Source organism: Daphnia magna, linkage group LG1, assembly GCF_020631705.1.
Source record: "Daphnia magna isolate NIES linkage group LG1, ASM2063170v1.1, whole genome shotgun sequence".
Taxonomy (NCBI): Eukaryota; Metazoa; Arthropoda; class Branchiopoda; order Diplostraca; family Daphniidae; genus Daphnia; species Daphnia magna.
This window is the reverse complement of record NC_059182.1, coordinates 823,488-843,530: the sequence shown is the minus strand read 5'-3', so window position 1 is coordinate 843,530 and position 20,043 is coordinate 823,488. Positions and strand designations below refer to the sequence as shown.

At 42.6% G+C, this 20,043-nt stretch overlaps 5 protein-coding genes across 7 annotated transcripts; all 5 read right to left on the bottom strand.

Annotated features, from left to right (window-relative positions):
• Positions 1-411: 411 nt before the first annotated feature.
• On the bottom strand, positions 412-1,874 carry LOC116919939. Its single transcript, XM_045175916.1, has 2 exons — positions 1,446-1,874; positions 412-1,372 (listed from the first exon to the last, which is right to left on the bottom strand). The coding sequence occupies exons 1-2, from the start codon at positions 1,530-1,532 to the stop codon at positions 503-505; spliced, it is 957 nt and encodes a 318-aa protein (XP_045031851.1). The 5' UTR covers positions 1,533-1,874; the 3' UTR covers positions 412-502.
• A 680-nt stretch (positions 1,875-2,554) lies between these two features.
• LOC116918574 lies at positions 2,555-5,817 on the bottom strand. Of its 2 annotated transcripts, XM_045175885.1 has the most exons (3): positions 5,631-5,817; positions 5,383-5,536; positions 2,555-5,319 (listed from the first exon to the last, which is right to left on the bottom strand). In XM_045175885.1, exons 1-3 carry the CDS (start codon positions 5,655-5,657, stop codon positions 2,750-2,752), a joined length of 2,751 nt encoding a protein of 916 aa, XP_045031820.1. In that variant the 5' UTR covers positions 5,658-5,817; the 3' UTR covers positions 2,555-2,749. The 2 variants fall into 2 exon arrangements, with proteins under 2 accessions (XP_045031820.1, XP_032780193.2); XM_032924302.2 differs by having other exon boundaries at positions 2,555-5,536.
• Positions 5,818-6,173: 356 nt separating this feature from the next.
• LOC116918663 lies at positions 6,174-8,983 on the bottom strand. 2 transcript variants are annotated; one of them, XM_045175902.1, is made up of 3 exons: positions 8,824-8,983; positions 8,585-8,747; positions 6,174-8,518 (listed from the first exon to the last, which is right to left on the bottom strand). In XM_045175902.1, exons 1-3 carry the CDS (start codon positions 8,845-8,847, stop codon positions 6,321-6,323), a joined length of 2,385 nt encoding a protein of 794 aa, XP_045031837.1. In that variant the 5' UTR covers positions 8,848-8,983; the 3' UTR covers positions 6,174-6,320. The 2 variants fall into 2 exon arrangements, with proteins under 2 accessions (XP_045031837.1, XP_032780289.2); XM_032924398.2 differs by having other exon boundaries at positions 6,174-8,747.
• Positions 8,984-12,073: 3,090 nt separating this feature from the next.
• On the bottom strand, positions 12,074-13,680 carry LOC116919876. The gene is made up of 2 exons (XM_032925937.2): positions 13,521-13,680; positions 12,074-13,430 (listed from the first exon to the last, which is right to left on the bottom strand). Exons 1-2 carry the CDS (start codon positions 13,542-13,544, stop codon positions 12,510-12,512), a joined length of 945 nt encoding a protein of 314 aa, XP_032781828.2. The 5' UTR covers positions 13,545-13,680; the 3' UTR covers positions 12,074-12,509.
• Positions 13,681-15,131: 1,451 nt separating this feature from the next.
• On the bottom strand, positions 15,132-18,474 carry LOC116918652. The gene is made up of 2 exons (XM_032924384.2): positions 18,367-18,474; positions 15,132-18,280 (listed from the first exon to the last, which is right to left on the bottom strand). The coding sequence occupies exons 1-2, from the start codon at positions 18,472-18,474 to the stop codon at positions 15,824-15,826; spliced, it is 2,565 nt and encodes an 854-aa protein (XP_032780275.2). The 3' UTR covers positions 15,132-15,823.
• Between the last annotated feature and the right edge of the window lie 1,569 nt (positions 18,475-20,043).

The following is a 20,043-nucleotide window of genomic DNA, read 5'->3' as shown; positions in this document are numbered from 1 at the left end:
GCACAAACAAATGAAGTAAAAAAGGGAAAGTTTTTTTTAAAATTTAATTCCCAATTCAAAAAGAAAAGAAATACGTAACTTCGTATGTTTATAAATTTTTTTTTAAAGATGATGAGATATGGTCGGTCTTGCAATAAATTATCGCGTGCACCAACTTTTCCTTGGATTCCAGGTCGTGATCCACCTGATAAAACCCCTAAAATATTGCAACTGTCAATCTGCCGTGAAATTGGAACACGTTGACAAGTCATTGCACCACGCGCGACTATTATGGGCGCACTCGACGACTTCAGCAACAAGTTGTCAAAATGGAAAAGGAATTCAACCGACAGACATTTCGTTAACACCACCAGGTAACCGGTTACCCATTCAACAGCATCGGCTCAATTCACAATCAACTCGAATCCAAAATAAAAGGAGCACGTGATTGTATTTTATATATGTACAACATGTAAAAAAAACCCAAATTTTTATACAACGGGATTCGTGAAATGTGCAACATCTAAAGTAGAGTGTGGAGCCGTTGATTTGGCAGAGATCGCACCGGCGTGAACCTGGCGAATTGATCTGCCTTCACTTTCAGGGGTGAATCAAAATCAGTTTTCGGAAAACCTTTGCCTGGATGCGTGAAATATTCTCTAGCTGAATCGTCTCCCATTTCCCAAACGTAATAATCGCCCATGTACTGCTTGACGATGTACAGATCGTCGGACGCTGGATGGCTAAACACGCCGATGACGGGCAGATGGTCGAACACCGACACGGTTGGCAAAGCCACACGTTTCGGCGAGTCGTCCTTGTTTTCTAATGATACGTCATCGTCATTAGCATCGGCAACATCTTCCGTCGATGTTTGATTTTTCACGATTTCCATGCTGTCCACCAGGTCGTCGAAAAGATCATCGTCGGTGGTTGTGCTTTGCATTTCATCGGAAATGTCGGCAGTGTGACCTTCCAACGAATCGAAATCAAAAAGCTGATGGCCGTTATCTTGGCTAGAGGCGATTGGGACGTTTCGTTTCATTAAACTATCCGCAATTTGCAGAGAATCGTTGGTAGCATCGAGATCGTCTTCGACCGATGTCTGATTCTTCAAGATCTCGACGCTATCGATAGGGTCGTCTTTGGTGTCCAATTTTTCCTTTGAATCGTCAACGATGCGGCCGTCAGGTTTGAAATTCCGCTTGATTAATCGACCCTGGACCTCTAATGAATCGTCTTCCGTTGAGGTTGCATTATTTTGACCGTGTTCCAGACTAGTTAGTGGGCTGTCTGTGGTGTTCTCGAGAGAATCGTGGTCGTCGACGTTGCGGTCGAGCGTGAACGAACGCGTGGCTTGAAAATTCGTTAAAAGCACTGCGGCTGCGATGAGCTAAATTTGAAGAAAAAGATCAATACCAAATGAAACCAATTGATTTGAAAAAAATGAGTGAAAATGTTTATACCATCACGTGGCTGAAGAGATGCATGATGATTGTTGCTGTACTATAGTCACTCGAATTGTCGCAGAGAGAATGATATCGAATGGCCATACAAGCGTCGTATTTATTCGATTTCTAAGGCGGAAAATAATTAAAGAGGACCTTGTTTCTGCAAGGTTACTACTGATAGTAAAATGAAGTAGACGATAGTGGTGGAAGACTGGTTTTCTCTTTCGTCCCGCCACGGCACGTTTCGATCGCACGGGTTCCTCCAAGGATATCACGCGATGAGAGGGAATCTATCGAATCAATCCTAAAATAGATGTCAAACTAGGGGGGGAATTTCGGCAAGTTTGGGCAGAACAATAAAAGTGAACGAAATTTGGAACTGGTTGGCCTCGCAAATTCATTTCCGTTGGCAATGGTTCGAAAAATCGCACAGTAAGCAGAGCTTTTGAACAACAGCAAAATGTTCGTTCTAGGGCTTAACGAAAATGAGACCATAAAGGTTGTTTGCAAACCGCAAGGTCAAACGAACCAGAGGTAGGGGGAGCAAATTGAAAAACGTTGAAAACGAAAATACTAAAATGTGGGGAAGGGCATAGAAAAAAGTTTTTTTTTTACATACCTTTTTATGTAAAACAGCTTTACCCCCCATGGGGAAAATGATCTCATTTTTTAGTTTTTTTTGTACCTACCATTTTATGTAAAACAGCTTTGCCCATGGGAAAAAGGATTGTTTCTACCTTTTTATGCAAAATAGCTATGCCCCTATTCTAAGGTCATTTATTATACAGTCGGTGCATACGCACAAGGAAGGCAGGTCCAAACCTGTCACGTCACATGATAGATTGTATCCATCAGTTACGGAAATATGATTAACAGGAAGCGGAAATAAACAGAACGAACGCAAATGTTGATCTGACTGGCCTCTAAAATAATAGCAATAGGGGGGCAACAACAAAAATTCTAAAAGGAATTCCTTATCCCGAAACATGTTTATTAGCCTTTCAATCACTTTCCTTGTCACGAAATTTTGATTTAAATATATAGCCCATGTGACTTTTAGTTGATCTACTTTCTCCTGCCTTCAACTTGCGGGGGCTGCACGCAATTCCATTAAATTATGGCTGTCATAGTTCCAGCAGTATATTTTCATGCATAATACATAAATATATCAATCATTTCATAAAACGTTCATACATTAGAGTTACGTCTGCTTTGAAATCAAATCGTTCCAACGAGAATATATTAATTTTTAAGAACATGTCTTTAATACAATGGCGTATAGATTGAGACGCGTAACAAGGAATATTCATAATTGAAAACTATGAAATTAAAAAGACAAGACATGCTACTAGCAACGCTGGATAACACGACAAACTAAACAATACGCTTGAACTGTGACTGTAATAGAAATAAGGAGAATCCCTTCCACGCCCACGTCTAGAAGCAATCCAGCTGTTGTCGTCGATTAAAACCAATTTTGCGTCACGATGAAACTGTTCTACTTCCAGCTGTTCCCACAGATCGTCGGCATAGCGGAAATAAAGAACGCCGTCGGCGTCAGAATGGCTAAAAATAGGCCTACGCATTTTCGTTCGTGAGCGGCTCACCGCCTTCCGGATGGCATCCTCGTTCGGATTCGGGACGGCCAAAACAGCGATGCGTGATCTCTGACCATCATCCAGCAGTTCATCGTCTATCCGGGCGGCATGTCCTCCGACGTCCTTTCGTCGAGGAAGGACCAACGTTTGGATTTTGCTATTCGAATTGCGAACATTTCCGGAAAGTTCCACAGAGACGTCATCATGTTCATCGTCGAGTGTAACAAATTCACTGATTTCAAACGTTCGCGTACGATCTCTAGTTTGAGATCGAACACGATCTCCATCAGGATCGTTAGCATCGTCAAAGTGTATCGATTTAGAAATCGGAGTGTGTGCTGTTGTGGTCGTTTGCAGACGAATGTTTACAATTTGTTTTGTTTTCGGATCAACTTGAACTTCGTAATCATCTCTCTGTTCCCAAGGAAAATCTTCTTCGGAAAGTTCAGCTATTGGAACAACAGTAGTCGTCATGTGGCTGCCATTTACTGGAACACTGAAATCGGGCACTTCTCGTGTCGGTAAATTCACTTTAGAATTCAAATCGGGTGTAGGAAATGATTCGTCTTTCTCACCATCCCCTTTTTGGCTGTTCGTTGTTTTCAACGTGATTGGAGTGGTGTTTGATTGTGTCTCATTCGTTTGAATTATGTCATCGCCTTCGTGTTGCTGTAGGAACACACCTGGATCTCGACGAGTTTCAAAAACCAATGTAGGTCCAGTAGTTGGTTGCGTGACGCTGTCCTGAACCGTTGCTTGTTCAACGTGAATGTTATCGGGAACGTAGCGTGAATGTTGCACAATTCGGACATTAACAACTTCTTTTGTGATGGGATTCATTTGAACTTCAAAGCCATCTCTCTGTTGCCATGGCAACTCGTTGGGCTCTCTAAGAGGCTGGGGTGTCGAGTAAGAGTTTGTCGTCGTTTGGACCGTTTCACTTTCTTTCGTGACTTGGTCAGGATCACGGCTGATCATTTGCTTTCTGTAATAAAACGGTAGTGGTAAAGGTGCTTCTCTAGTTACCATTTGCGTCCGAACAGCAGGTCGCTCTTGTGTTTGGGCGCTAGGACTTTCATAATAAGATGTGGGGCTTGTCGTTGTAGGAGTTTGCGTGCGGATATCGACCACTGGTCCCGTTTTGGGGTCTATTTGGACTTGGTGATGATCTCTCTGTAACCAAGGAAGCTCTTCGTGTTTGGTGTAGGTTTGTGGCAAAGCTCCCGATGCAGGTGTCACTGGTTTCTCAGCACTAGAATGTTCATACTCTACGTGAGGCCTGACAGCTGATTTACCTACTTGATCTGTTTTAGGGTTTATTTGGACTTGATAACCGTCTCTATGTTGCCAATGAAACTCTTCGTGTTTTCTAGAAGAGTCGGTTGGTGTTGTCTCCATTTTTCTCGAGTCTTTGTACTCGTGAGACGGCCCGACTGGTTTGCTATTTGGCTTCATTGTAGGCACACGAATGTTGACTATTTGCTTAGTTCTCGGATTGATTTGGACTTCAAAATTAGCTCTGCGTTCCAAGGCTTGCGGAACCAGATTGGAACCAGCGTAATTTCGATCCGGGTTTAAGTTGTCTTCTTCTGCTTCGGGTTGCGTAGTAATGGATTCAGGGCTGGTCGTTTGACTCAGGATATCGTCTGAGTATATCGTGATGGGTTTCTCAGAATCCCTAAAAATCGATTCATTAAATGGAGATGACTGTACCACATCGCCGTTTTTATCCGAATAATTAGCAACGGAATCATGGCTCGTTGGTTGACTCTTACGGTTGCCGTTCGAATCAGTTTCGTTTTGCTTCTGATGGAATAGATTGTCTGGTTCTTCGGCTCGTGATTGATTGTAGTCACCATTATCACTTGATTTCAGTAAAAGGAGATCTTCTTTAGCATTAGTCGGATTACGGGCTGTAGTAGTTTGGACACTTGGCTTGCGAGCTGACGTTCTACGGGCCCATTCGCCATTTACTGTTCGGGTTCTGTTAACTATCTGCTTTCTCGATGGTGATGTAGGTAACGGGTAGCGAACTGTTATCCTACTCGCCGACGTGCTATTTATCACTGGCTTATTCAAATAGCGGGGTGCAGCCGTTACACGTTTATCATTTTGAGTGTTTACCTTTTCATCGGCTGTCGTTTTCGATTGACTTTTGCTGATTGCAGGTGAGTCTACTGTTTGAAATGACAAGGAATAGTTACATTGCCTGCCTTGACAATGTCTCGCGTTCGGATGTGGCGCTGTGTATCGTCCACCGTTAATCTGTTGTAGACTCGCTTGTCCTGTAACTGGATCAACACTCACAATCAGCTGCACGGTAAACTTTGCATCAACAGTTGTCGTAACGGTACTAGTTCGCTTCTGTCGCTGCTCTTTTTGATTCCCTGTTGATTGTTTGTTTCCATTTAAGTAAATATTGACGCCATCTTGGAAATCAAATTCTCTTTGCCAGTCAAAAGAATCGGAGACTTGTATGTTAGTGACGAGCATCAACGCCCCAATCAGCTAAAAAAACATTTTTTTAAATGCAATAAGAAAAACAACAGTTAGATGTCACAGTTTCGTATGTATGGAAGCAATAGAAATGACACGCGCTTACCGTTACGTTAAAAAGTCCAAACATCATTCGTTGAACTTGTGTCCAGTGTCACAAACGAAACAAAATGACGACTACATTTGAATAGACCTTTAAAAAAAACAGATGAAGAAGGAGACGCCTAATATTGATGTTGATCATTCGAGGTTTCAACGAGAAAAGAAACGAACCTCTTTGCTGCATCTCACTTATAGCGCAGTTTCACCTGTGCGCCATCAAAAACCTGTAGACCCTAACAGACTGCCAAGGTTTAGAAAGGTCTATCGCACTTCGTATTCGCGCGAATGTTGGATGTGATACAAAACATTGACACACTTTCCCATAATTGCATCAGATATTGGTTAAGAAACGAACATGACCAAGGGCAATTGTAAATGATGCATGATAAAAAGAACAATCTGCATATATAAATTTACATGGAAATTTACAATTTCAATAGCCTTTTATTACTTAATTTCTTTTTTAAATGGCCCACTAGTTTATTACAATTTCGCAATGTAGGTTATGGAAGAATGTAATTAGACTTCCATGGCCAAAAAAGTGGGCTAGAGAATTGAATTCCATGTATTGTCGATACAAATTGCTACAAAAGTTAAACAGACTACATGAAATGATTTAAACGCCACTGGGAAAGCAAAGAATTGATCGAATTGAGAAAAATGTACAGTGAGCTTGTAGACGTGCAATTTCTGATTACCAACAAACTAAAAGACAAGCGATGAAGAATGGCAAAAAAGAGTTGATGATCGGAGACGAACTACTAGAAGATATCGCAAGAGCTTCGGCGTATTTCTCTATGAGGCGTTTACCTCTAGCTTCCGGCGCCGATTTCAAACGGCCGTCCATTTCGTGTATCTTTTGCTGGAACAAAGGGTTCTTTAAAATGTCGTTCAACTCCAAGGAAATGTCATTTTGCTCTTCCGAGTGTTGGAAGAATTCCATTTTAGGTCGTTTTTCTTGTTTGCGCAATTCAGTCCTCAAAATTCGTTTGATTTTCGATAGCAATCTGACATTGACTTCCAGCGAATGATCATCCTGTTCGTCAGAGTTTTGGGAAGGTGCTCTCTCTGCCGAACTATCGTCTCGCATTTCGTCGGAATGTTTTTTATTAACAGCTGCTTGAATTTGCTCAATTGTCACCGTTCGTAATTTGCCTTCCTGCCGATTTCCACCGAGACGTGCAGCTTTCATTGAAGGCCTTTCTTGCTGTTCTTGAGTTGGTCGGGAAAGATGAATCTTCCGATTTTCATCAATGTGGCCGATAATTTCGCTGGACACAAAGCCATCGTCCACTTCTACCACGACAGTTCTATTCCGGTGGGTAGCTGCCTGATTTGCTCCAACGCGGTGATTGGGTTCCCGGTCCAGGAATTCAATGGAGATGCTAGGCTCATCAACATCTCCGTCGATCATATGCCGATTAATTGGTCTTTGGCCATTGTTTGATCGTCGGCTTGAACTCGAAGCAAATGCGGATCTCATTGCTCTTTCGTCGGAGATTTGATTCTGTCCATCTGCAGGTTGATCCGTTTCAGTTTGATAACCAGTTGTATCTGTCATTTCGGTTCTCGGTTCGGTTTGACCTACAAAACTGTCAGTAGCCGTATGACTTTCGCCAATGTTCGTTTCCGGCTGGTACAGAGTTTCTTCTTTCATCTCAGTGTTATTCACAAAATCATCAGCTCTTCCTTCATTCATCTCAGGTTGGATTGGAATAGTTTGACCAACGTCTTCAGCAGTTTGGAATATGCCAGTGGCTACATTTGCCTGTGGTCGGATGGCGAGGATGACGCCCACATCCGTATCTTTATTATGAAACTGTTCCGCACTGCTAATGACGATGAAGCTATCGGTTCCGCCGGAATTGGTTCCTTGCTCGGCCGGACTTACCTGATCAACGACCGGATCAATTGGCACTTCATCTGGCGTCCCGATAACACGGTCGACGTCTACATTGATGGGCTCTACCTGGAATTGTACAGGTCCAGCGATATCTTCAGGTACGAAAGAGTCTACGTTACCTAAACTAGACTCTTCTTCAGTTCGAGCTAATCCGACAGCGTCTGGAACTTGAGGCTCTGGTTGAAACGGACCTGTTTCCAGCTGCACAAATTCCACAGATGAGTCGCCTTGGTTCCGTTGTGCTATGGGAAGTGATGGTCTAAAGGGTTGAACGCGGATGTTGAAAACATGTTTCACTTTTACCATCGGCAAATGTCTCCCTGCTCCAGACAAGTTCAAGTTGGTTGCCGTTTTGCTTCTCACGTTGACCCGTTCGTTAGTGTTGGGATTCATTTCTACAGCAAAATCACCTTTGTGTTCCATTTGAAATGTGCCAGGTTCTCCCGAATTTGCGGGAAATGGAGCCAAGTGATCACCGACGGCAATTTCAGTTTCTTGGACGTGAGTTATGTGATGGCCATCCGTTGATTGCCCCGTTTCTCCTGTTGTTTCGCTGATGACATCATCGGTAACGAAAGAATCGGATTTTTCAACATTTGTTGTTTCGTCGAGTGGAGAGACTTGCCCGCCATTTTGAATTTCTGGTGAGGATTCATCAATTCTGCTAATGGCGATCAATTCTCCAGTTGTTTCGTCCTGGACGTGGTCGTTTGGTTCAATGATTGAATCCAATTGGCTTTCAGCAACCGATTCACTCACGCTGTCGACGATTCGTGAATCTCCAGTCGGTTCTTCAGCATTCGGCTGTGGCTGAAGTTCGAAAACTGGAACTTCTATAGTCCCTGCTTGGACTTCTTGTGAAGGTTCGTTAGTAGTGAGGATAATAACAGAAGCGTCCGCAGAATGGTCAGTTCCTGCTTCTTGGTTTGTCAGTAGGGTACCGAACGTGTCTGCCGGGAATGTTCGACCATTGTTGGCGAACGAATTGGCTTCCCCGAAAAACAAATGAGTTGTTTGATCGTCTATTATTCCCTTTAAAGTTTCTCTTCCATTACCGGTGACAACGTCGTCGATTTGTCTGACTTTCGGCGATTGCACAGCAGCAGTTTGATTGGCTGTCGTCTTCGCGCTTGCCTTTTGTTCTCCCTTCGCTTTGCTGTCGATGGCCAAAGAATGAGTTCCTCTTAAATCGATGAGGACTACAACAACTCCCAGTAGCTGGAACGATTTTTAAAAAAAGGGAATGAAGATTTCAAAATGATTTGAATTGCAAAACGAAAAGTGTTATGCTTACCAATATGTAAAACAGACGGGGCATGGTGTTGGGAAACGAACTAGTCGCCGCTAAAACCACGCAGCATTTAAAATGGCTAGTTCGATTGTCAGTTCGGTTATAACCAAACGTTTCAACGCAATAAAAAAAAAGACAAGAAAACAAATATACAGCAAAAAACCTTGGCAAGTCTGATTATGGAAATATGGCAAGGTTAAGGCCTTTAAGCAACGTTCATTCCAGTCCAGCATTTGACAGAGATTGGCAAAGGACCTTATGATATTCCAAGTATCCCCGTTGTTGTTAACTTTCTGTTACACAAAAACGCCAGTGACCGTGACGTGTAATACGTAGCTACGTGGAAAATGTTTAACCCCTTCTTTTTTTAAAGAAAATTAATGTACCTACTGGATAGACAATACAAACCGATATTTGATATCGAAAACATGTCGCTGCGTCTAGAGTTATTCAGCAACAAAAAATGTTGCTGTATAAAAAATTGCATTGCTCTAGTATAATGCTATACCTTATATGTACATTGTTGACCTACCTAAATCAAAACAGATTTGTAATCGTTCGCTTTCGGTTTTGGAACATGAAAAAAGGGAACGTGAGTCATTACTACTTAAAATCGATCTATAAATTTCATCAACTAGTTCTATAAATGTTTTCAAACTTACACTGTCACGTACTTTTTATTGAACGGCTCAAGTTAGCAACGTCCGATGAGAAGGCAGCGCATAGTCAACTCACCCAGATTTCGACAAAGGGAAAGTTTAACTCGTAAACTGCAAGTTTTTTTTTTTTTTTCATAACCTTGTGCTTGACTGGAAATACGTTCATTTCTGGGCATTTTAGGTTCCCGCTAATTTCTTTTTTCGTAGAAGGACAATGCCGAAAAGGTTATGATTAGCTACATACGCCGGTGGAAAAGGTGGGGCAAACATAAAAAAACAAAAAAACAGGTAGCGTGATAAGAAAAATCAAATCGGTATATGTAAAACAGAATGTTTTTTCTGGAAGTAAACAGTCAGCTTCGCAACACCTTGGCCCACTATATAGAAGTAAAAATGAAATATTAAGAAACTCCCGATTATTTTTTAAGAAATATATAAGAGATCAACGAAAAAGGATTGAAATAAAACATTTATGTCTTTATGATTGAACGATGATATGAATACGTTAGAACACAATTGCCCGGAGATTTATAGAAGCCACAGTTTTATGTGACGTATATAAAATAAAAATGATTGTTCAAGTTTCACTGAACGAACGAAAGTATGTTCCTCCCTATTACAAACATCTTGAGGAACGAGCGGTTTTTACCAACGTTTTTAACGAGAAAGTGGAAATAGAAGCACATCGAATAAGGATGTTGACAAGCATTTTATTAATCGAAACATTCTTGTTTGGAATGAAAAGCAAAAAAAGAGGTTGCAGTTCTCCGTTGCTGTTTGTTATGATTTGTAGTTTTTCGATGGGCGATAGCTCCCAAATAATTTTTGACTTTCATCATCAGTCAAACCCAATTTTCGTTGTAATAGCTTTCCTTTCTTAAACGCAACACGCCCCGATCGAAAATTGACTATATATAGAATAGCACCCAACCCATAACGATTGAAGGCCATTTCTCTAAAATATTAGTTTGCTTTAAGCGTTTTGTTTAGAGTTATCGTACCCGGATATTAGACAGTGAAATCTGGGTTTTTCAGCAGAATTGTTTCAAAAGTTGATGTCACCTTTATACGTTATTAACTCTTTATACCTGTAAACACATGAATGCCACTGTCTACTCGTTACAATAACAAGATTTCTTTTCAAAAAGAATGTTAGAGTATAAATCATAATCAAAACCCTTTTTTGTTTCATGTCTTGTCATCTAAAACTTAAATTTAAATGGCTTGAATAAAAGAAAGAATCGGCGAACTGGTTTCAAGTGCCAAGGTATATTTTGCTATTTTTTATGTCTACTTCTCACGACGTAATTCTATACACGATCAACGATTTTCTGTATCAAATATAGCTAAGCTACTCTGTGCGGCCATTAAAATAACAAGTTGGTGCAAAAGCCCCCCTTCCCCCCAAAAAAAAGTCCCCTTCCTCCTGAACAAAGAATAACAATAAAACTTAATAAAAAAAAACAGAAATTTTTATACTAACCCCTTCATTTCTGGGCGTTTCCCACCCAAGGTTATAGTTATTCGTGAATAACACCGATGATGTCGATGATTGTTCTACTTATAAATAATGCTGCGCACACTTCTAATGTTTTACAAAGAAAAAAATATCGTCCCATTCGAGGGCTTGAGTAGATTTGTGTTTCTCTTTTGCCTTTGTTCTCTTACAACCAGAAACAGATTGGATTTTTGAAGTGGGTGCCTTTTGTGTTCGTTATAGCCTCACATACAACAACTCAGCATAATGGCATGCACAATCAAGGTTGCAATACACCCATAAAGAATTGAATGAATTAAAACAAATGGCTGTGGTTGTAACAATGGATTTGGTTAAAGGTCTTGCAATGCCCCACCCCTTTCATTGCACGTCGTTTGTAATATGTAGGCAGTATACTTGCTTGGACGATGCTGGCCCTGTTCAGACGGACAGAGTTTATAGCAAATTAGCAATGGTGTTTCACTCCAGACATTCAGCTGATTTTAAACATCCAAAACGTCCACAGAAAATATTGGCTTGTTCGTCCAAACAGAGCTATGTATACCGTTTTTGGAATCGACAAGATGGCCGTTAACTGTTGCATCACTGTTTCATCACGAGATTACGTCGAGGTGTATCAGCTGTTAGTCAAAATCAAAGAAGGAAACAGAGACTGAAATGCTTTTAAAAGCTATGCCTGTAAATGTTAATTAACCAATTCAATACGTAACATACAGCAATAAACAGATCATGAAAGAGATACACACGTACGTAATTTGATTGGTGATAGCATCTCCACGACTTGGAAATGCTGAAGGAACAAAACACAATTAGAGTTCAGGAAATGCACAGCGTGTCGTGTATTGCGACATGTTCAATGTCGTTGTTATGGAAATTCCATTTAGATGTTATCTCACATCCGTGAACATTGTCATTGCTGGAAGCATTATAATTCAAATGAGACTCTTAAAAATTAAAAATCAATCTTAATTCACGACCGAAATCAAATACGGGCACGTTCAAACGTACCCGGATTTCGTTTGGCATCAAAGTCAGTGCTGGACAAAGAGCTGGTCATTCTTCAGATGAGTAGAATTATGTTAACAGCAACGTTATATCACACAGAATACTGTGTATTTGCATAAAAATTTCAATCCCCCATAAAGTAACAATTGAAAAACAAAGGCGTTCATCCTATAGCAAAATGTTCCTACCCAATTTCCCAATGAAAATAACAATATTTAAAATGTTTATTTATATCGCTCTCTAATTCGTTCAAGCTCGCCTCTTTGTTTCGACGCATTATATACGCATTAACCATACTAAAAATTGTTGATCATTTTCTAGTGCTCGAAATAGGAAACAGAGTAAAGCAAGACCGTTGCACAATCCTTGAATAATTACAGTTGCTACAACCAACTGTTTTAAAGAAAAAAAAAAAACAAAAAAGTAAAAAATGAAAGTGTTGAAAAGAAAAGGAAGGAAGGAGAGGGAAGAGGCCAATTTAAAAAAAAACCCAAAAGATTTCGCTAAACCATATAAGAACAAAAAGGCTATAAAAACCACGCCCAAAAACAGGCAATCAAAAACGAAAGGTAGAACGATGAACTGACGGACGGGCTGGAATTTTCGCCGGGCGGGCTGGAATACACCGCAAGAGCGGTGGCGTATTTCTCGATCAGACGTTTGCCTCTGGGTCCGGAAGCCCTTTTCAGACGGTCGTCGATTTCTTGGATCCTTTGCTGGAACGTCGGATTGGCCAAGATCTCGTTAAACTCCAGGGAGACTTCGTGATGCTCGTTGTAATGCTGGTTGGGTGGCTGGGCCAGACGCTGGCCTTGACTCGGTGCCGCTGGCGTTGGGCTATGGACAGTCTCTTTGATGAGGCGAAGTAATTCCGGAAGTAAGTTGAAATCAACCTCGTACGAGTCATCGTCGTGTTCGTCGGAATCCCGGAAGCGACGGACGCCTTGCTGAGTTGCCGCTTGTTTGTTCTGCACATGTTGGCGATTGGGATTGCGGCCAACAAGGTCCTCCAAAGACAAATCTGGATGCTCATGACTTTCGATGGAATCGTCGGAGAAACGAAGACCTTGGCGGACTGGAACGATTGGCGGCCTTTGTTGAGCTCCTTGGGCTCCAACCATCGGCCGGTTGGGATTGCGGCCAATCAAGTCTTCCAGAGACAAGTCGTGACGCTCGTTAGAATCACGAGAAAATAGGACAACTTTCTGGGCTGGACGACTGGACGGTCTTTGCTGGCCTGTGGTCGTTTGTACATTCTGAGGGTTGGCAACACGCCCGATCACTTCCATCGAGATGTCATCGTGTTCGTGAGATTGGGACACGCTGACGACGTGCCCGTTTACCGTAAACGTTTGGCCCGGCCGCATTCCACGGTGATTAGCGGCCCCCTGAGTCGGGTTGCCCGACTGGCTGTTTACCGTAGTCAGAAGCATCAACGCTCCCACCAGCTAAACAACGATGCAATAGCGAGAATTCAATACTCTGTTTTTGAGAGGAGAAAACAATGATGTTAAGAAATTGTTAAGACATTGATATACCATTGTATTGAAAGAGGCGAACATGGCGGTTGTCTGGATCGAACTAGTCGTGTCAGTTTGACTCAACAACCTCAGTGGAAATAAGATCTCTTGTTCCCAGCCACAGCTTAGATATATATGTACATAGAGTTGCTGTAACCGAGATCGAATGCGGAAGACCTTGACTCGCTTCTGGGTCTACAAGGCTACCATCAATGCTGGTGTGCTGTTTTCTTATTCTGCGTGTTTTATGTTCAAGCCCATTTTGCTATACCTTTTTTCACACAGACATTCTGTTTACCCTGTTTGCACACGAACACACACACACACACAAAAAGGGGGTTTTCTTAACTTGATTAGGGTGGCGCCGTTAGGTTTTTTTTTCTTTTTTAACACATTGATGGCAGTCAATCCAATGAGAGCATAATGTAGGAAGTGAAAGGTATACTGCAAGCTTGTTGACCTTGCAGTCAGGTGCAGGTATCAAATGTTAAAAGACAAAAGTATTATTCTGCTGAAAAGAACAAGAACCTGTTGATTGGTGCTTGTTGTCGAACATTACATGCGCGCTAACGGGTTCGTTGGGTGCGCCCATATTTAATTGGAAATGATTGATGTCAAAGTGGCATCCAAAAGGACAATGGCAATCGTCTTGATGGCTTTGCCCTTTGTTCACGACGCAACACGAGCTAATAAATGTCGGAGATTGATCATTTTTTTTGTTAATTCTAGTCCATTTTTTGTTTTGCTGGAACATTAGACTTGTATCTTCCAAGAACATCTATATTTAAAATCGGAAGTTTAATGCTAGTCATTTTGTTGGCGTACGTCATTCATCACTGTTGCGTGTTGAGATCTCGTTGGAGAGACGGTGTCTTGATGGAACAAGATTATAAAGCCCTTTTCATTCTCAGAAATGAATTCTATCCGTGGAGGCCCTTTTGAGAAGGGGACAAGGGGAAAAAAGAGACGAAACTGGTTTGAGATGTTGAGAAATTTCGAATCGTTGTTTCAATTTCTGAGAGAATGGTCCTTTTGTTTCACGGGCACGTTCAATATAGTTCCCCCACCACCCCCATCTATGTAATAACAATGTAGTTATTGGCACAATTAAGCCAAACAGGAATTGAAACGAAGAATGGCCTTCAAAGAGAACAACTCTCACGCTTGCCCATATGTAGACTCGAAACTAAAATGATTCCGTTTTCCACCTCATTTCAATTAATGTTCGCATTCTGTTAGTGCCAGTTTAACGCGGCGTTAAATACGTTGTCCTGAAACCTGAGGTCCTCCGGTGCAAACCAAATCGAACTAGAGTGAACTGCATTAATATATGCGCGCATGGAACAGGGAATACCAGTTTGAAATGAACGAAAACCAATGACATTGACAGCTATGATGTTTGCTGTTAGTTAACCTTCAACTTGATACGATTATTCGCACAGACTGGCGAATATCCAGAGAAGAAGTTCGTGCATATAACCTGTTCTTATGTATACCTGTAATTATGCTACCCTTTTCGGGGGGGCAAGGGTGTGGCTTTTTTATGGGGGAATACAAACAATTCAAGTACTGGCTTTAATAAAAACCCTTTATGTTATTAGAAAAAGAAGAAATAAAATTATATGCAAATTTGATGGACGAATATATTTTTTGCCAAAAGGAGATTGCGAAACAAGTTTGCAAGAGAAACGAAACGTGTGCATCATTCTTTCAATTTCAAGGGGGGGAAACAAATTTTCAATTATTCAATAACCAATTGTTGACGATCGCTGTTGAGAGCGGGCAAGTTTACACCATTGACTAACTTTGCCATCGACGTCATGTAAATGTTTGTTTTGTTTGTTTTTTTTCTCTCTTTTCTTTGTCCTTTTAAATTTCCCATCTTCCAGGAATTGGTTATCGTGGCTGGAAACGTCATCCGCTATACCTTGAATATTAAACTAGTATTACTTTTTTAATTAGAAACGAAAAACAAATCATCACCGTTATACATGGCCCTTCCTATAACAGTCGGTGGTTTATCGCTGAGTCTGGTGTTTTTTTTCAGCACTAAAGTTTGGCTGTTAATTTCTACACACACACACACACACATAATAGACCGTGAATCCAATAGCAAGAAACACTTGTTTAAGATGAAACGAGTTGCATAGCTAAAACTGTATTTAGCTTTCTTGCTGGAACAAGAGAAAAAGAAGAAGGCTACATACCGCAATCACCACACCCAATGGTTACAGGGATTGAAAGCTGGCCAAGATGATATCCCTATATAGTTAACTGGTTAAATTGGTTATAGAACGAAAGGAAATAAAAAAGAAGGTCGTCTACGAAAACCAGACCAAAAGACAAGCGAATAAAAGCGGAAGGTAAAAAGACGATTGAATTGGGGCTGGTGCTGCGTTGAACGATGGAGAGGACAGAGCAAGAGCTTCGGCGTATTTCTCAATGAGACGCTTGCCCCTGGCGTCCGGCACCGATTTCAAACGGTCGTCGATTTCTTGAATCTTTCGCTGGAACAGCGGATTGGCTAGGATGTCTTCCAACTCGAGCGAAACATCCATTTCGACAGCTTTCCGAACGGCCTGATTTTCATGGCTTCTTCCAGCCACCGATGCCCCTACTCCCTCGTTCTGAACAGCTGATGCTGGTGCGGCCACCGCGTCCGTTCTCACGTCTGCGAAAAGCCGCTGGATTTCCGGAAGTAAACTAAAGTCGACTTCCAAGGACAGGTCTTCGTGCTCATCGGAATCGCGGTTAAGATGTACGGTCGTATTGATTTGACGGCCTTGGTGGTTGAGAAGGCGCCCTACCCTTTCCATAGAGTCATCGTGTTCATCAGAGTCTTTTGAAATGCGACCACCTGCTTGGACTGGCGCTGCTTGGATGCGACCATTCAGAGGCCGATTGCGGATGCCAATCACGTCTTCTATGGAGACGTCGTGTTCATCGGAGTGTCTTAAATGATGTCCCACACGAGCTGCTGTTGGAAGAAGGCCACCAACGGTAGGTGGCCGTTGACGTCCGACATGGTGAACTTCTAAAGAATCGTCATCGATTTCGTCAGAGTGTCTAATTATATGACCGCCGACCACCGTTGTTTCGGCAGGCGTAACAGCTGTCTTCCGCACGAGGCCGATCATTTCCATGGAATCATCACGCTCGTGCGATTGTCGTGACATGACACGTACCGCCTGCTGGCCTGTTGGCCCATTTCGGAGACTGCGACCGATTCCCACCCTTTCGTCAGACATGTCGTCACGTTCGTCGGAATGCCTCATCAAAGGCATTCTCTGGACCGTTGCCGTTCCGTTCCGGACATGCAAAATCACTTCCACCGACGTGTCGTCACGTTCGTCAGAATAGCTGACGAGGTGAACGCCTTGGCTTGAAGATCTCGTTGAGTTTCGGCCGTTTTGTTGATTGAGAATTCTTCTCACCACTTCCGATGACAGATCTCGTTCGTCAGAATCAATTGGAACGCCGCGATGAACTGCTGGAGTTGTTCGCGTTTGGCCGTTTCCTAAGCGACTGTGGATCACGTCCTCTAACGAGACATCGTGTTCGCTTGAATCGCTGAAAAGATGTAGCACATCCGTTGACCGATTGGCAGGCATGCCTACACCAGGGGCACCGGCCTGTGTTGGCATTCCAGACCGGACGTGATGGATTTCCAGAGAATGATCATCGACTTCGTCGGAATGATCGATTACGAGGCGTCCGACGACGGCCCGACCAGATCCAAGTGTTTCCGGTCGGATTTGAACGTTTTGTGGGTTCGAAACGCGCGCCCTAGTGTCAAATGTTTGCTGGGATAGCAGACGTCCGTTAATTGGTGTTTGAATTGCAGCGTTTAATTGGATCGGATTAGCTTTTAAGGCCGGTGTAAGCGATGAGGCGATGCGGGACCTTATGACTTCGTCGGAAAACAAATCGTCGTGTTCGACCGAGTCTTTCTGTTCGGCTCGGATGTTAACCACCTGTTTCGTGATGGGGTCAATTTGAACCTCAATGTCGTCACCGTGTTCTCTCCATGGCAAATGAGCGTGACCGCCAGAGCGCAGCCGATCAATGGCAGCTGGTTGAGGATTAGTCGTTTGACCAAGGCCAGCCCGATTGGCCGTTAGTGCTGGAACACTCTGAATGGAGGGCTTGTTCGAAACCAGAATTCTCGACACGATTTCATCAGAGTCATCGTCACGTTCGTCAGAATGTCTGAACATGGCCTTGTGGATCGGCGCGCTTTGAACGCTGACGGGAGTCGTGCCAGTTCGGATAATAACCTGTTTGCCCGGTTGCGCGGAAACAATTAGACGCTCGTCCGGATGCTTGGCAATCCTCTGGCCTGCTTGGCTTCCGGCATTCGGCGTCGTTTGAGTTGATACAGCCTGCTTATTAGGACCGAAAATACGAGCAATGGATCTTACTTCGTCGGACAGATCGTCGTCTTCGTCGGAATGGAAGGCGACCGGATGCCGGACATTGGCCGTTGGAGCTCGAGCCGCTTGGTTAACAGTACGCATCGTCGGCTTACGGGCAACAGCCGGTGCAGCAGCGCCAACAGCAATGTGGAACTCTGATGAATCATCATCTTCGTCGGAATGCCTGGAAACGACGTGTCTGTTAGTGGCCGGACGTTGAGGGGCGACCCTTCTCAGATGATCTTCTGCGGATGGGAACAGCTCACGACTTTCGTGAGACTCAAATCCACCGACTCCATCACTCGGAATAGCGAAAGAATCAGCTTCTTTAAAATTGATTACAATGAGTAGCGCGCCAGTCAGCTGCGGAAATGAAAATGGAATCATTAAAAACGAAATGCATATACGTTAACTTTATTTAAAGCACAATAATCAAATTTGCATTTTACCACTACGTAAATTTGACGGCGCACGGCAGTCGTCATCGAACTAGTTGCTTCAAGTATCACTGGGGGAATAACATTGCCTGTTCCGGGCACACCTGGATTTATACACATTGCGTGATACAGCGGAAAAAAACAATGAGAAAAAAAAAAATCAAGACCTTGAATCCCTCGGCATGTTACAGCGAGTTGTCAAGGTTAAACTGCCACGCGTTGTTTTTTGAACACCAGGTTTTTTACCCTAAGAATATTAGCGATAAATTCAAAAAAAACGAAAATGGCTGTATAGCGCTGCGTGTATATACATACCGGGACACGAGTATAATAGTTCCAAGTATACATTGGATTTAGCAAGATTTTGTTTGCTATTGGCACATTTCGACATCACGTTCCAAATCCGTTTCCCCATCACAGAAGAGATCAATGATTTTTGGAGACTTTCTGGAAAATCAGCATATCCTTGAATGACGTCAAACTGTTGTTTATATCGATACACCTTTCTTGTTGGATGGAATTCACCCAGAAATGAGACGCCGACGTTAGAATGTTCTTATACGGCATTAGAGGGCCTCATAAAATCGTGAACCTTGGCCTTTTTTGCGCGCTTGCTTATCGAGATAATAGCCCGTTGCAAAACGTCACAACAAAATGACAGCAAGGATTAGTTTTAATCTCTTTAATCCCCCCCATCATCCAGACATCTCAATTGAACTTTCATCCCACGCGGCGTATTGATGGTATATACGCTAATAATCAAAATGGTTGTTGCAGCACAGACAGGAAGTGAAAGGAAACTAGATTCCGGTGGCCTTGGCCGTCGGGCCTACCGACTTCTGCGGTGTAACGGTAGCATTGGCCGTTACAGAAACGTTGGCGGGTTACTCACACAAGGATACGATTATAACTATAGCGGGGCGACGTCAGCAACTGCCCCGTCATGATACCGTGAAAGGTGACACACCGAAAAAGAAGGTGTGGACAAAGGGCAGTGAGGCTGCAGATCGTTCGTTAAAAAAAAAAACAGGTCGTATTAACACGGTATTTTTAAAACTAAAGACCCACATTTATCTTGTCCTATTGCCCTGCATAGAAAATTGGCAACCAATTTAGAAATGAAATCAACGTAAACAATGAACTGAATTGAAGACGAAGGCTATATTGGGTTTAGCCTTTTGGTGTGCTCCAACAATAACAACAGCAATGATCGAATTGCAGTTGTGAATGTAGTTTTAAACAATCAGAATGACTTGTTGCAAAAAATTGAAACAAAAGGGTGGATTGCCCTTGCCGGACCTTTATCAATTCATTATCTCCCACTTTTATGAAAGGCAAGTGTAGCAAATCGTGTTGTGTCCGTCGGAGGTCACACTTCTCAGGTTGGTTGGGTACGAAATCGACACAACTGTCACGGATGGTAATGGAAACACGGAAATGACGGATATGCATCTGTATATCAGACAAAACAGATCTACGAATAAAGGCGACTCAAAAACGTTGCAATTCGGACACGGTCATAGTTCTTTTTAACCTGCTATAGAATCCTAGTCCAATTCGTTATCAACGCCAATCCGGATTTGCTCTGCGCTTGCGCATAACGTTCGAGAAAAGGAAATTTGGCAAACTACATCAGACTACACCAACATCTCAGCAGTAGACTGTAGGCGTTTTTCCTTGACGAAACAA